The sequence below is a fragment of the Lampris incognitus genome, chromosome 2 (genome assembly GCF_029633865.1).
Source record: "Lampris incognitus isolate fLamInc1 chromosome 2, fLamInc1.hap2, whole genome shotgun sequence".
NCBI lineage: Eukaryota > Metazoa > Chordata > Actinopteri > Lampriformes > Lampridae > Lampris > Lampris incognitus.
Window position 1 is genome coordinate 79,018,695 of NC_079212.1, and position 17,038 is coordinate 79,035,732.

General features: G+C 51.2%; 1 protein-coding gene across 1 annotated transcript in view; it reads right to left on the bottom strand.

The window, feature by feature from the left end:
- The window catches only part of LOC130130505 (dihydropyridine-sensitive L-type skeletal muscle calcium channel subunit alpha-1-like), a 357,791-nt gene extending 354,789 nt beyond the window's left edge, over positions 1–3,002 (bottom strand). The window contains exon 1 of the mRNA XM_056300217.1: positions 2,815–3,002. Coding sequence (XP_056156192.1) covers positions 2,815–3,002 — 188 coding nt within the window. The remainder of the gene's footprint in view (positions 1–2,814) is intronic.
- Between the last annotated feature and the right edge of the window lie 14,036 nt (positions 3,003–17,038).

Genomic DNA, 17,038 nt, shown 5'->3' on the forward strand with positions numbered 1-17,038 from the left:
GTTACGGGTAATGTGAAAAAACGGTTAATGTGCAAACTACCCGGTTAATGTGCAGATTACCCAACCGGGCGGTTAAAGTGCACATTACCCGCCAGAACGGGTTATCTGCACATTAACCGGGTAGTCTGCACACTACCTGCTTGGATGGTTAATGGGGATGGAAGGAACCTGCAACTCATCTTTTTAGGATATGTGGATATGTAAATCAGCAGCAGGCCTTCAGCCTAATGACTCGTGAAGTGAGGCCATGTGAGGAATCACAAGTTGTGGTATATGAAAGAACAGACATTGGCGATATCATTCTGTCTTTAGATCAACGTTCCCCCACTTGTATAACGAGGCTATTAGCATCAAAGAACACACACATGAGGCCTCCTCCTCCTCGCTCTCTATCTGACTCCTGATATGAATGAGTAGCCTACACATTTGACAAGGGTGAAAAGAAATATCAGTGTCGGCCATCTCCCATCAGGCTGCTTTAGCCTACTCTCACCGGAGACATGCGTCATTCAACCAATCCCAAATGGCGCCCCTCCGTGGACAGACTGGTAAATAACACTTTATGGAAGAGGGGTACTGGCGGGGGACATACTAAGACTAGATGATATGAAAACAGAACCAAATCCGTTTATAAACCCAGTATGTAGGAGCAGAAGCAGCGACAACATATGTCCAAATGCCGTTCCTGTCTGCCAATCAGGCAAGACACATGAATGAACAGGCCGCACCTTTCACATGCACTTTTACACAACCACCAGAAAAGACCAGAATGTGCCTGATCCCCTCCCTCACCTGGCTAATATCCTACTAGTAGCCTACATATTTCATCCATCATGTCCTAATCTAACCGAGGATATGGGAGGGAGCAAACAGATTGTCCATGTAGACTAGACTCGCTGCTGTGCAAGTAAAGCACCCACGTGCACGCGCATATACGCGCGCGCACGCACACAAGCACACACACACACAAGCCAAGCGCGAAGCAAACCCAATAATAAAAGCAATGCATGAATTTGACGCGTAATGGCGGAAATAGGTATAAATGTCCCAAAATGGATTTATTCATGACGTCATGGACAACAGGGAGGGAAACACACAACACTGTTTTAGGGAAAAGGTCAAAGAGTGAGGGGCCTCAGTATGTTATTACAGCATGGCTATTTACACATTACTTACTGATCTGCCTCAAAATAACACAATGGCGGCTCTATCAGTGTGTGCACGTGTGTGCTTTACTTGCACAGCAGCGAGTCCAGTCTACATGGACAATCTGTTTGCTCCCTCCCATATCTGTAGATATTTTAAAATATTTTAAATATTTTGTACTCCAGCTCTCTTTTAACTTATTGTTAGCTTTTGGTCCTCATGTGTGTTTATCTTCTACTGTGTTTGTCTGTGTCTGTCTTGCACTGTTTGGTGAAGCCAGAGCCCTCATTTCATTTTTAACATGCGCGTTGTTTTTAATGACAATAAAATTGAGTTGAATTGAATTATGTGTGTTGTCGGCACAGTGCGAACCACCATTGAGAAAGAGTAAGCAGAGCGACCTCGGTACTACGTACGTACGTACGTAAGGAAGGAAGCAATGCAGAGGTTATAATGACCTTTCAGACCTTTACACCAGCTACCTGCGGTTACTGGCTGCAGGTGTGCACCTGAGTGGAGCATCGTGGCTTTCCAGAAACCTGCTTTGGAACTTTTTCACCAAACTTTTGTCTCAATTAATAAAATGAATAAATGTTAAAGTGGAAATCCCAGAGATTGCTCTTCCATTCTTGCTTGGCATACACCTGCCATTTGAAAACCCCCGTCACAACACTGGAACACAGTTAGTTCCACCTACCTCTCTGGAGGAGCTACTGCCTGGGTGCTGGCTCACCACATTATTATCATTGTTATTATTATTATTATTATCATCATTATTATTATTATGATTATAATTATTATGATTATGATTATTATCATTCTTATTATTATTATCATCATTATTATTATCATTCTTCTTCTTATTATCATTCTTCTTCTTATTATCATTATTATTATCATTTTTCTTCTTCTTATTATCATTATTATGATTATCATTATGATTATCATTATGATTTTGATTATTATGTTGATTATCATTATTATTATCATTATGGTTATTATCATGATTATGATTATTATCGTTATTATTACCATTATGGTTATTATGATTATTATGATTATGATTATTATCGTTATTATTATTATGATTATGATTATAATTATGATTTTTATTATTTGTATTTGTGTTGTGTTTCATACTTTTTGCCCAAACATGGAGGCATCAGTGTTTTCTAAAATGCATTGCCTCTTCTGTTGCAGCTGAAGGTGATAGTAATAGAAAGTGGTCTGGACTACCAGTATGCTGTTCTTCCCCATCATGCTGTTCTTCCCCAGTATGCTGTTCTTCCCCATTATGCTGTTCTTCCCCAGTATGCTGTTCTTCCCCATTATGCTGTTCTTCCCCGGTATGCTGTTCTTCCCCATTATGCTGTTCTTCCCCGGTATGCTGTTCTTCCCCAGTATGCTGTTCTTCCCCAGTATGCCGTTCTTCTGTTAGTTTTCTGATACGACATGCACCTGCTGGCCGGTCGCTGGGACCGGTCCTCACATGCAGCTGTCGCTGCCGTCTCGGCGGGCCTCTCACGTCCTGCGACCTTGCTGCCATCCTTTTTTAGATGTTGTAGGACGATTCATTGACCGAGGACAAAAGATACATAAAGATGATTTAGTTAGGGGTGAAGTGAAAACTGTTAGCTTAGCTCTATCAACCCAGGGGATTAAGGATACTTCCATTCCACGATGCTGATGCAGGCTTTGCGAAAGGGGTTCTTCAGTGTCAAGAGGAAGAGGGAGCGAGCTGGTCGAGGGTTGCCCCCGGTGGCCATTAACTTCTTCAGCTTCTCTTTCTGCTTCCTTTTCAGCGTCTCTTCATCCATAATGTAGGATGCTATTGGGGGACTGTTACTGTCTTCCATCACAGCCGAGTCTTACGTATGTTGCCCCAAGAAGTTACCTGGAGGACAGCCTGAGTAGAATGAAGAATTCCTCAGTGTCCAAACGTCTTATGTTTGGAAATAGCTGGTCTCGGTCCTCTCACAGACCAGGATCACCAGACGCTACTGCTCCGGCTGTCTCCTCGGTTCAAGTTGATGTTGCCTTGCAGTGATGGCCCGGCGACACTAACTGGTCTCTCTCTGAATCTGTCTCTACTCCCCTGTCCCCGTCCTCGTCCCCGCCCTCGTCCCCACCCTCTTCAGCAGACTGGCGGCTCTTTGTTCAGCTACTACATACTAAGCTGCTTCGCCGAGGACAGCTGGACACTTGCTCAGGCAAGACACTAAATTTAGACAATGGCTTTAGCTGTGGCTGCAGTGTTATGGGGTAAAGTCACTGCAGAACACACCGCAAACTCTGTGTGTGTGTGTGTGTGTGTGCGTGTAATATATATATACATATATATATATACACACACGTGTGTGTGTGTGTGTATTCCATTTTTATATTTTAACTGTGCTCCAGCCACACTCCACTATTATATGATATACGTAAAGTACTACTACTACTACTACTACTACTACTACTACTACTACTACTACTACTTTCGGCTGCTGCCATTAGGGGTCACAACAGCGGATCATCCGTGTCCATCTCTTGCTGTGTGTGCTGCGTGTAGCGGCGGGTTTAGTGAGGCCCAGGCCCAGCCAGGCCCAGCCAGCTCTGATAGGCCGCCTGCCTTATTGGGGTTGATACTGATGAGGAGACTGGCGGCAAATTCTTCTGATGAACTTTATTCCCCAACAAAGAACAACACTAGCGCGTGCGTTTTTTCTAATAAAACTTTATTTAAATTCAATACATTACAAAGAGAACATCATATATATATGTGTGTGTGTATACGTATATGTATGAAACTTTTCTGGCTGAAGGTTGAACATATTGTAACATGCACGGATAAGTAGACACGTTGGCCCTTGGCTAACGGGTAGGACCCTTTAGTCGAGCGGTTAGCGATGTCTCCCGCGGCGCGGGAGATATGAGTTCGCGGCCTGTGCAACTACAGGAACTGCCGCGGCTGGAACGCGAATCTGCATCTTCGGGAAGCGCTTAAGCATATCAGCTCCTTCACGCCTCTGGGCGCATACGCTTCCAATGGCCTTACGGTCTCACCATCTCACTTCTGACACCAATGTAGCGAATTCGGGGTGCACCCACAGGAACTGCCGCAGCCGGGACGCGAACCCGTGTCTCCCACACCGCAAGTGACAACGTTAACCAGTCGACTAACGGGTCGGACCCTTTAGTCGACTGGTTAACGTTGTCGCTTGCGGAGTGGGAGACACGGGTTCGCGTCCCGGCTGTGGCGACGGTTGCCGGACTGCCCCCTGAATTCGCTACATTGTGAGGTCATTGGAAGCGTATGCACCCAGAGGCGTGAAGGAGCTGATATGCTTAAGCGCGGGGACGCGCGTCCCGAAGGAGGGGGGGGTAGTGTAACGCGAGTCGAGTGCTCGGATGTTTCCGGCACGTCCGAGTTGGGGGAGTGGCTTGAACGTGTCGGGGAGGCAGCTCGGGGCGGTGTAACCACAACACAAAAAGTACATTCAACGTGATGCTCCGCGAGATTGAGGACTTCATTGGGCGTCTTGAAACAGAGCTTTCCCAGGGGAAGAGCATCGACTTTCGGAGGAGGATGTCCCGCGGAGGGAGGCCTGGTGGAGCCAGCGCTCCCCGTCCTGCAGGGCCCGGCGCGGTCGGGCGGCTTGGCGGCTCGGAGGCAGTGACCGCCGCCGAGAGGTCGCGGCCCACTCTGATTTCATCCCCAACCACACGTCCGCTGGCCGCCGCCGTCTCACCGCCGGTCGCCGCCGACCCATCTCACCGTCGGCTGCCGCCGCCCTGCCCCTGCACCACGACACCGTACCGCTCCCCAGTTGGAAAACTACAATGGGGTGGCACCGCGGGGAGACTGCCACCCAACCAACCGTCCATATCCCCCATCGAGAACTGTTCCCAGATCGGCAGAGTGGGCCACGCACACGGTCTCTATCTTTGTTGCTCCATTGGTGGACACCGCTGCTGGGCTCTTGTGGACACAGGGTCCACCAGCTCCATTGTGCATCCAGGGGTGCTGCCAGAGACAGAGTGGAGGCCCACCACCTGTAAAATCAGATCTGTGACCGGAGAACTAACAGGCATGCTGGGGAAGAGAGCACTGCAGGTGCAGGCAGGGAAAGCCACAGCCACCCACGAGTTTTGGTTGGCTGAAATACAATACCCTTGCATCATCGGGCTGGACTTGCTGACTCGCTGGGGGGCTCTGGTCGATGTGTCGAGTAATGCCATTCACCTCGGCACAGAGACCCTGGCCCTCCGGCACTGTCCAGAGAGGAAGGTGGGACGTATCCACATCAAGCCAACTCCACCTGTCACCACGCCGTCGCCGCCCCCACCCCCACTGTCACCACCACTGCCACCCGAGGGGATGACGACACTGCCCGGCCCACCAACAATGACGACGACCCTCATTGAGGTTACCATTCCTCAGACCCCCTCACCGGACACTGTTGCCGCCATCCACGATCTGCATCAGCGGAGCAGTGAAGGGCTAGACCCTCAGCAGAGCCAACAGCTGAAAGACCTGCTTCAACAGTTCGCTGAGATTTTCGCTTCATGCGAGGAGGAGTGCACCCAGACCAACCTGGTGCAGCACACAATCGACACTGGCACACCCCCGCCCATTAGACTGCGACCCTACCAGTTAGCGCTTGCCAAGCGTGAAGCTGCAGAGCGGATGATTCTAGAGATGGCTGCGGCTGGGGTGATAGAGCCATCTAACAGCCCTTGTTAGATGGCTCCATCCTGGTCAAAAAGAAGGATGACACCTGGAGGTTCTGTGTGGACTTTCGTCAGCTGAACAATGCAACTCGTAAGGACTCCTACCCCTTGCCCCGCATTGACGACGCTCTGGATCACATCGCAGGGTCATAGTGGTTCAGCTCACTTGACCTACGGAGCGGTTACTGGCAGGTGGAGCTGGCACCAGAAGCCAGACCCAAGACGGCCTTCACCATTGGCCAGGGACTCTGGCAGTTTCGTGTGATGCCCTTTGGTCTCTGCAATGCCCCTGCCACATTTGAGTGACTAATGGAGAGAGTGCTGGCTCACATTCCCCGCAACCGGTGCATGGTTTACCTTGATGGCCTTCTGGTTCATGCCGCTGACTTTGAGCTGGCCCTAGAGAACCTCTGTCAGGTCTTCCAAGCCATTCGGAGGGCGGGCCTGCGCATGCACCCCAAGAAATGCAACCTCCTTTGACGTGAGACCAAGTTTTTGGGCCATGTCGTGGGGGCAGAGGGCGTGGCCCCTGATCCTACTAAGGTGGAGGCGGTCGAGAAATGGCCAGTTCCGCGAAACGTCAGCGAGGTGTGCAGCTTCACGGAGCTCGTCTCCTACTACGTTTTGTCCGCACCTTTGCCTCCGTTGCCAGTCCCCTACACCGTCTCACCGAGAAGGGACGGAAGTTCAACTGGGACAACAACTGTGCAGCCGCCTTTACCTGGCTCCACACCGCCTTGATCACTGCACCCATCCTGGCCCTTCCTGATCCTAAGTGCCGCTTCATCATGGACACAGACGCCAGCAATGTGGGGCTGGGGGCCGTCCTGTCTCAGGAGGTTGCTGGGGAAGAGAGAGTGATGGCCTACTACAGTCGTGTCTTGAGCCGCCCTGAACGCAATTACTGCATCACATGATGCGAGCTCCTGGCGGTGGTCGCGGCGTTCAATCATTTTCGCCCCTAACTCTATGGCCAGGCCTTTCTCCTGCGGACGGATCATGTGGCCCTGATCTGGCTGCTCAGCTTTAAGGAGCCCGAAGGCCAGGTGGCTAGGTGGATTGAGGAGCTGCAGAGCTACGATTTCAAGACCCAGCACCGAGCTGGGCGCCTGCACAGCAATGCAGATGCCCTCTCGCATCATCCCTGCAAGGACTGCAGACATTGTGAGCACCAAGAGGAGCGAGACAGAGCAATCCGCCAAGTGTCCACCACGCGGCAGGTTGAGCCAGAGGAGGCGTGGCTGATGGCAATGGACAAGCAGGAGTGGCAAGCAGTGCAGGATAGTGATCCCACCCTGGCCAGGGTGGGACAGTGGGTCGATGCCAAGGCACGCCCCCACTGGCAAGCTGTCTCTGCCATGTCGGTGGAGACCAAGGCCTACTTTTCCCAGTGGGCCACCTTGGTCCGGCGTGATGGACTGTTGTACCGGGTTTGGCAAGCGCCGGGCAGGGGAAGAAGTGTGTGGCAGTTACTGGTGCCCAATGACTGGCGCCAACCAGTGCTACGGGCGTCCCACAGCTCGGTGGGTGCAGGTCACTATGGGGTGGCCAAGACTCTGAACAAACTGCACCAACGGTTCTACTGGGCAGGATGCAGGCATGATGCTGAACTTTTTGTGCACTTTTGTGATGCCTGCACTGCCAAGAAAGGACCAACCAGACGCTCCCATGCCCTTCTACAACAATATCAGGTGGGGGCCCCCATGTAGTGGGTCGGTGAGGACCTCCTTGGCCCATTTCCTACCACAGACAATGGAAATCTCTACGTCCTTGTGGCCATGGACTACTTTACCAAATGGCCTGAGGCGTATGTGGTCCCAGACCAGAGCGCTGCCACTACAGCCGAGCGGCTGGTGTGTGAGATGTTCTGTCTGTTCGGTGCGCCCGAAGAAATACACAGCTATCAGGGGCGGAACTTCGAGGCACAGGTGTTCGCTGAGGTGTGTCAATGCATGGGGGTGAAGAAGACCAGGACAACGCCCCTCCACCCCCGGAGCGACGGAGTGGTGGAGAGGTTCAATCGAACGCTCACAACACAACTCACTATCGTCACCTCACGGCACCAGCAAGACTGGGACTGTCATCTACCCCTGGTCCTGTGGGCGTAAAGGTCGGCAGTACAAGAAAGTACTGGGTGTATACCGGCCGCGCTCATGTTCGGGAGAGAACTGCGGACCCCTGTGGACTTAGCCTTTGGCACGCCCCCTGGCACTGACCTTCCCAAGATACCCGGTATCGAGTACCTGCGGGACCTCCAACAACGTCTGGCCAAGGCACACGAGTTTGCTCGGCAGCATCAGGGACAGGCAGGTACAAAACAAAAGCAGGCGTGTGATTCTTGTTGTCAGGGCCGCTCCTTCACCCCGGGAGCGAAGGGGTGGGTCTTCAACCCAACTCGGAAGAGAGGAGTCTCCTCCAAGCTCGCCAGCCAGTGGGTGGTGCCCTGTGAGGTGTTGGAGCAGTTTTCGGATGTTGTGTACCGGGTGAAACTGTGTGTCTGGGGGTGGGTGGTAGTTCTGCACCGGGACCGTTTGGCACCTTACTGCCCCTTGGCTGAAGAACCTGCAGATCAGTTTAGCTCACCCGGGACGGTTCCTCCTACACCCACAGGCCCTACCAACCGGACGGACAGTGGGGAACAGGGACCCGTGCCTCCCGCACCGCGGGAGACATCGCTAACCGCTCGACTAAATGGTCCGACCAGTCAGCCAACGAGTCTACTTATCCATGCACGTTACACTACCCTCCTCCTTCGGGTAGCGCTTAAGCATATCAGCTCATTCACGCCTCTGGGCGCATACGCTTCCGATGGCCTTACGGTCTCACCATCCCACCCTCGGGGGGCAACCACAGGAACTGCTGCGGTCGGGACGCGAAACTGTATCTCCCGCGCCGCAGGAGACATCGCTGACCGCTCGACAAAAGGGGCCGACTCGTCAGCCAGCGGCCAACGTGTCTACTTATCCATGCACGTTACAATCTGTTTGAAATAATAGGTTGTAGATGAACATATAGAATATAAAGAATAAGAATACATATAAATAATGAGTTGTAGATGGGCATATGTTTGAAAGAACAGGTTGTGGTTTACACCGTCGATTTTAAATTGCTTGAAAAATAGTATTAAAGTTGTTAAAATTTTAATTTTGGCGTCAGTCGTTTCTTAACAGACATACTAACATATGCAGTTGTAACGGGGGCAGTCCTATGCTGTTCTATGCTGGTCAGCCTGCTGCATGCCCGTCACTCTCATCATTAGCTCTGCGTTGTGTTGTAGTTGGGTGGGGCCCCAGGTGTTGTGGGGGGCCCTCAGTCTCTCATCATCATCATCATCATCATCATCAAGGAAGGAGCGGGGACACACAGGACTCTATTTGGCCCACCTTGCCATTTATTTTGGTTTCAAACCCTTCGACAACCGTCCAGTCCTCCAGCGGGAGCGGTGTTTCTTACGGACGTGGGGGTCGAAGTTCAACCACTACCCGGACTCCACTCATGTGCGTTAGAAGTAGAAACCGTCCACGGGACTCCGATGTAAGAAAGGATAAACAAGTATTTTATCCCACAGCTTGCAGTATCTTCTTACAGGGATACTCAAGGTTACGTTCTCCTCAACCAGCAAAACTGTCCCACGGTAAGAAACACGTGTGGCTCGGCTCGATTGCTGCTTGACTCCTCCCACAAAACAAAAATGGCCTCTCCCGCGTTCCCTCTTCCGTGTACCCACAAGACCTCTCTCTTAAAGCGACAGTACACGTATATGACGGTCGTTGGAAAACATACATAAAAGTAAATAATGACATAAAATAAAATGTAGTAAACACAAATAACAGCACACAGACAGGATTTGGTAATATTTCATACTCAAACAAAATAAAATAAAAACATTAATTTTAACCTGGTTACATTCACCCCTCCTGAAATTCACCAACATCCTGACAGCAGGATAAAAAGAGAAAGAGGAAAGGAAAAGCCCATCACTGACTACTGGCACAAGTGAAAAGAAGGACCTAGTCCTCCAGTCAACTTAGGAGCTACCTCGGTTACGAGGTTCAGAAAATAATGAGGTTGATCAAGTCTCAGTATTCCCCTAGATCAATGTGACGCCTGATACGCCACACCATGCACTTGGCCCAAAACAACCCTGTCTGATAGACACCTAATAACTCACATTAAACTAGTTTGAATGACTCCAACCTCCATCAAAGTTCAAACCCTCACACTCCGTAGAAATGGCATCTGAGCCATAGATTCTATTAACCTGTTCACTGACCTCACCACCCTCCCTGTGCGTGTCCTAACCCGACCATCGCTCTCTACTTGTGTGCGTGAGACAGTGCGAGCTGCAACATCTGTATCGAGTGAGTGTGGTGCTTCTGTGTGCGAATCAGTGTGAGATATAACACCAACATCGAGTGAGTGTGATGCCTCTATGTGTGGTGCATGTGTGTTGTGTGGTGCGTGTGTGTTGGGTGGAGTCTGAGCAGTGGCCCCCACAGGACTGACTACCAGACTAGACGGAATGAACTCTTCCGCTTCTGCCCACTCAGATCTAGGCGAGTCTCCAAGTGATGAGACTGCTAGCCCCACTGCATCCCCTGAGACCGTCAGGCCATCTGCACTGTCCTCCTCATCGGACTCTGCGCAGTCAAGCAACTGACTGGTTGTACTGGACTCCTCACCCTGATCTAACTCAGGAAGGGGCAAGAAGTTGACCTCCAACAAACGGTTCCTGTGCACCACTCTGGTGTGCCCCTCTGCATCCTGAATCTTGTAGACGTGGATATTGGGGTTGACACCGACAACCGTGTACACTCCGTTCTCCCATTTGTCAGCCAACTTTCTCTTCCCTCGCTCACTCTGGTTCGCAACCAAAACACGATCCCCGACAGACAGGACAGTGCCCTTGGCATGTCTGTTGTACTGTCGCGCCTGATGCTGCTGCTCAGCCGTGGAGTGCTTCTGAGCGATCTCCATTGCACTCCTTAGACAGGAAAGCAGAGACTGAGCATAAGAGTCATAGTCAACAACGTGAGGATCATGCAAAACCTGCCTGAACATAACATCCACCGGCAGTCTTGGGACACGCCCATACATCAGGAAGAAAGGTGCATAACCCGTGGTCTCGTGAACAGTGGCATTGTACGCGAGCGTGAGAGAATGGATCTGCTGAGGCCACTGTTGCTTCTGCTGAAGCGGAAGGGAACGGAGCATATTCCCCATCGTGCGATTAAAACGCTCTGTCCCGCCATTACCCATAGGATGGTAGGCCGTCGTGTGGGACTTTGCTACACCCGCCAACTTGAGAAGCTCTGCAATCAGGTTGCTCTCAAAGTTTGTGCCCTGGTCAGAATGTATTCTCTCCGGAAACCCGTAAACACAGAATACATGATCCCAGAGTTTCTTGGCGACCTGCTTCGCTGTCTGATTGGTGCAGGGGAACGCGTGAGCAAGCTTAGTGAAGTGGTCAGTAACCACTAAGACATCGACTGACTGCTGCTTACTGTCCTCAGCGGACCAGAAATCCATACACACAAGCTGCATCGGTGCGGAAGTTTTAATGCTCTCCAGGGGAGCGCAAGCAGCTGGCTCTGGGGTCTTCCCAAACACACATCTCCGACAGCATCTGACATGTGCTCTGATATCCCTCTCCATGTCAGGCCAATAAAAACGCTGCCTTGCAAGAGAGAGAGTACGGTCCTGGCCCTGATGACCAGCGTGATCGTGGATGCCAGACAGTGCCTTGTCTTTCAGACTCAGAGGTAAAACATACTGAGACCTCCTCTGCTTGGGCACTGGGTCCTTTGTCACCCTGTACAAGACACCATCATTGACTTCCAACTTCTCCCACTGTTTCAACAGCCTGAGGACCTTCTGGTCAGCACCATGCCTCTCACGCCTCGATGGCCGCTTCCGAACAGCGACAAAGGGCAACACCTTGGAGATGCAGGGGTCCTGCTCCTGACTCAACCTGAGCTCCTCGGTGGATAACATTGGCAGTGTATCCTGACCACCCGACAGATGCTGAACGTGCTGGACCAAACTGAGTGCTGTGAATACTGATGCATCAGGCCAGTCACATTTGGCTTGACAAAAAGCCCTGACCTCAGCTGCATCACAAGCAAACCCAGATCGCGCACTACTCAGTGTTTGGGACTGGCAACTGAGTCTGAAAACATCCTGCACAGAGTCCCCCTCAACCCCGTCGGCTTCCTGAACAAGGGCCGGGTAGGGCTCCCTAAGTAGCCTCTGACTGACTGGCTTGGAAAAAGGGTCGCGACTCAATGCATCCGCCACCACGTTTTTCTTCCCTGGCAGGTGTTTGAGATCGAAGGTGTAAGACGCCAACTTAGACACCCAGCGGATCTCACACGCGTCAAGCTTCGGCTTCGTTAGGAGATAAGTCAGCGGATTATTATCTGTCCAAACGGTGAAGCTTTGACCCTTCAGCCAGTGGCTGAACTTTTCACAAACACTCCACTTCAGCGCCATGAACTCCAGTCTATGAGCTGGATACTTCCGCTGTGAGGCACTGAGGGACTTGCTTGCAAAACCAACAGGTCTGGCCTTGGACTCTCCTCGGGGCACTTGAGACAGCACCGCGCCGAGTCCGTCCAAAGACGCATCGACCGACAAAATGAAAGGCACCTCAAAGTCTGGATGGGCAAGCACCACACACTCCAGTAACATCGTCTTCAACAGATCAAATGCTTCCCCACATTCCACCGTCCAGTCTGCGGAGGTAAGCTTACGGAAGCTGCCATGGGGCTTCTTATCCTTAGCCGACCTCCCCCTCCTCTTTTGTCCAGCTGTAAGGGCGAACAGGGGCTTAGCCACGGAGGAGCAGTTCGGGAGGAAATGCTGGTAGTAAAATACCATACCAAGGAAAGATTTGATCCTACGAACAGAAGGCGTGCACCCATCACCTTCCATGAGATCCTGCACTGTCATGTTGGAGATGACCTCTACTTTGGAGGGATCGACAGACACACCTCCGCCATCAACCACGTGGCCCAAAAACCGCACCCGCTTCTGCAGCAGATGACACTTCTTCGGAGCCAGTTTCAAGTTGTTCTCCCTCAACCTCTGAAACACAGTGCGGAGCCTCGACAGAGCCTCAACCTCTGACGGCGCGAAGACAAGAAGATCATCAAGATAGCACAAAAGCTTCGTGAAGTTCAGATCCCCAAAGATCCCAATCATCATTCTCATGAAGGCTGCAGGGCTATTACAAAGGCCCTGTGGCATGCGATTGTATTCATGCAACCCAAGGGGAGTCGTGAAAGCAGTGTACTTCTTGTCATCTTCATGCATTGGGATGTTGAAGAAGCCAGAGGTGAGGTCCATCGTACTAAAGAGGCAGTTACCACCCAGCGCGGCAAGACAGTCCGACTGGTGTGGCAAGGGATGAGCGTCTTTCAAGGTCCGAGCATTCAGCCATCTGAAATCAGTGCAGATCCGAAGCCCGCCATCCTTCTTCCATACCATAACCAGCGGTGAAGCGTATGTGCTCGAGGACTTCCGGATAATCCCTTTCTCCTCCATATCAGTGAGAACCTGTCTCAACTTCTGATAGTGGGCTGGGGGAACCCTCCTGTAGGGCAAGCGAAAGGGGCGCTCATCCACCAGATGGATGCGATGTGTGTATCCTGTGACCTCGCCACAGTCCAGAGAGTCCCTGGAGAAGATGTCATGGTACTCGGTGAGCAGCTGAGTGAGCTGGGACTTGCATGCCTCACTAACCTGACAGGAGCTGAGGTCAATGTCACTGAGTCAGAGCTCTGACAAACTCCTAGCCGGCTGGACAGGGGGACAGGCACTATCTGTGGCGTTGGACTCATGCCTCCCTGCAACTGATTGCAGTCCCTGGAAAACATTAAAGTCCTCAATCGCCAAGCATGGAAACACATCAGCCAACTTGCAGTTCCTTTTCAGTGTGATGGCTTTGTCAGATGGATTGACAACAGTCATGGGTACCCACCTATCACCCCAGAGCGGTGTGACAAGTCGACCTACGAGGACACTGCGTGGCATGGCCTTGGAGTCTGTCGGCTCCACAACAACAGTGCTTCCAGCTGACATAGGCACCTTAGCAGGAAGTCTGCCCCAGACTAAGTGCTCGTGCCTCGGTAAGAGTGTCACGGCCTGGGTGAGCTTAACAGTACCTATCTTCTCAGGAACTGCACCACCCCTCCAGCGCTCTACATTCGTGAACATGGACAAGAACTGTTCAACGTCAGGACTAGACGGATGTTCCTGTCTGGACGCGATGTCCCAGTACTCAGTACCACTCTTGAGTACATGGGCCACATGTTTAATGACGTTTGTGCCGACTATCAGATCATCATGCTGACCGGGCACGACCAGAGTGGGTATGACAAAGGAAACACCATAAAGCTGCATGTTGAGGTCATAAAAACCATCAGGCCTAGTCTCCAGACCACCGCAGCCAATCAAGACAATGTTCTCTTCAGGCTGCTGCTTCTCAGGTAAAACACCCCCAGAGCGGAGCTTCTCTACTGCATTTTCACTGATACTGCATGACATAGAGCCAGTATCCAACATGCCATTAAGCTGCACACTCTGGTTGATAAGAACAGGAGCATAGAACAAGTCACTGAAAGCCTGAATCCTCTGTGTCGCCTGAATGACCATACGCGAACCCTGAGGTGCTTTGGCACACTTGTCTTCATACAAGTGAGCCAGGTCGGAGACATCAGTGAGGGATACATCTACATTACCCACACCATCCCTCTCTAGGTGTGGGTTTAGTAGTTTAATGGACGAGACTGACGACCAGCTCTTCCACCAGGCTGAGAACGGAGCTGGTTGGGCGGCTGAGGGTGAGGACAGTCCCTCTTCCAATGACCAGGGGACAAACAGTTTATACATCGGTTCTCCCGGCTGCAGTGGGAAAATGTGGAGTGATCCGGAGACTTACAAACCCTGCACAACCGCTGCGGTGCGTCTGGCACCCGCCCTGCGGCGCTAGCTGGCGGTTGAGTCCGCGTCGGTGTCTGGACCGCAGCGCTAACTGGAACCTGAGTCTGCATTGTGACCAAACGGTCTAGCAAGCTCACCAAACTCCTCATATAGTCATCACCGCCAAAGATAGGTGCGGGAGACGGTGTAGGACACCTTGCACAAAATGGTGTAGATGACGCATGAGCCGGGACGGGAGATGGCACCACCGGCACGGTCGTGTTCAAGTCGGGAGCCACGTCGACTACAGGGACATGAACCTGTGAATGGAACCTACGCTCTACCGCGCCTGCTTCACGTTGTCCACCTGCAGCAACACGGTACTTCCTCTCCAGCATGTGCTCATCAAGCCTCTCTTGGATCTCGCTAGCAGACCATTTCCCTGCGGACTTGAACTTAAAAACATTGGCAAGAGACTGATCTGGACAGTGTTTGATAAACATCATGCTTACCTCATGGCTTGGCTCTTCAATACTACGGCCTTGCCGCTTCAAGCATTCGTCAGCCACCTCCACTGTCTTATTAAGCCTAATCCAATACTCCATAGCGTCCTCACCTGGCTTGGGCAGCGTACTGTAAAAGTCCGCCAGGGGCATGCTCGAGTATGTGAAGTCACTAAAGTGTTGCTTCAGTACATCAAAAATAATGTGGGGGTTCGCTATGTGGTCGACAGATGTGTTGCGCAGCTTTATCCTCACCACGTCCCTTGCTTTCCCCATAAGCTTAGCTAGAATCTCATGTGACTGCTCACTAACTGGAATGGCTCGCTTCCTCAAATACAAAGTCATAAGGCTCTCCCACTCATGAACTGTAAACTTATCAGAGCTGTCGCCCCTGAAAATAGGAGGCTCCCTAGCGTCTGTCTGCATTACTACTCTAACACTAGGCACTGTCTCCGAACACTGTTCAGCAGACCTAGCACTGTCTGTGTGTGTGTTTCTAAGCATTTGTGTTTCCTGCAGCTTAGCAGTGATTGACTCTCCTATCTTCTCTGCTAACCGAGTAATGAGCATGGCTAACTCACCCACTGGCTGCTCGCTGTTACCCAGCACAGCCCCTTCGCTGATACCTGGCCTGGCCCGTTCTACGTAGCGTGTGGAGGTGAACTGAGGAGTGCCAAATGTGGTCGGGTCTCTAGGTCCTGGTGCTCTGGTGTCTGGTTCCCCGCCCTCTAAGAGCTGCCCGAAACTCCTACCTACACCTAGCCGTAAACCCCCACCCACATCTAACTGGTACCCCCTCTCCATAGCACACTGGCGATCCAAAAGATCCTGATCAGCAATGTTACCCCCACCTACGTACGAACCACCCTCTGCCATGTTCCTACCTCTAACACTCAGATAAAATAAAAAATAAAATAAAAAAGTGAAAAGCTCAATTCATTTAAATAATTGAATCTAGAAATCACTAAGAGATTGAAACAATCACACACAATCAACAAATTCACCAATAGATTAATCACATATGCACATATCCAGTAGTTTAGATCAATAGATTATTCACACGAGTCCTTCAATCACATCAACATTTACCTTTTTTTCCTTTTTTTTTTCGTGTGTTTTTCTTCCTTCAGTATATACAAATGTCCTGTTCACAAGCCCAGTCCATGGTAACCACAGCTATGACTGTCCAGTGTCCACACAGCTCAACTCCAGTCCACTGTAACATGAGTGTACAGTCTGTAGAAATACCTGAGGACGCCTGGGGCTTGATGACGACAGCAGCCTCCCGCGGCGAGCAACTGATGTCACTCTCAGAATCCAGGAGGGTCACGGCACCAATGTAACGGGGGCAGTCCTATGCTGTTCTATGCTGGTCAGCCTGCTGCATGCCCGTCACTCTCATCATTAGCTCTGCGTTGTGTTCTAGTTGGGTGGGGCCCCAGGTGTTGTGGGGGGGCCTCAGTCTCTCATCATCATCATCATCATCATCATCAAGGAAGGAGCGGGGACACACAGGACTCTATTTGGCCCACCTTGCCATTTATTTTGGTTTCAAACCCTTCGACAACCGTCCAGTCCTCCAGCGGGAGCGGTGTTTCTTACGAACGTGGGGGTCGAAGTTCAACCACTACCCGGACTCCACTCGTGTGCGTTAGAAGTAGAAACCGTCCACGGGACTCCGATGTAAGAAAGGATAAACAAGTATTTTATCCCACAGCTTGCAGTATCTTCTTACAGGGATACTCAAGGTT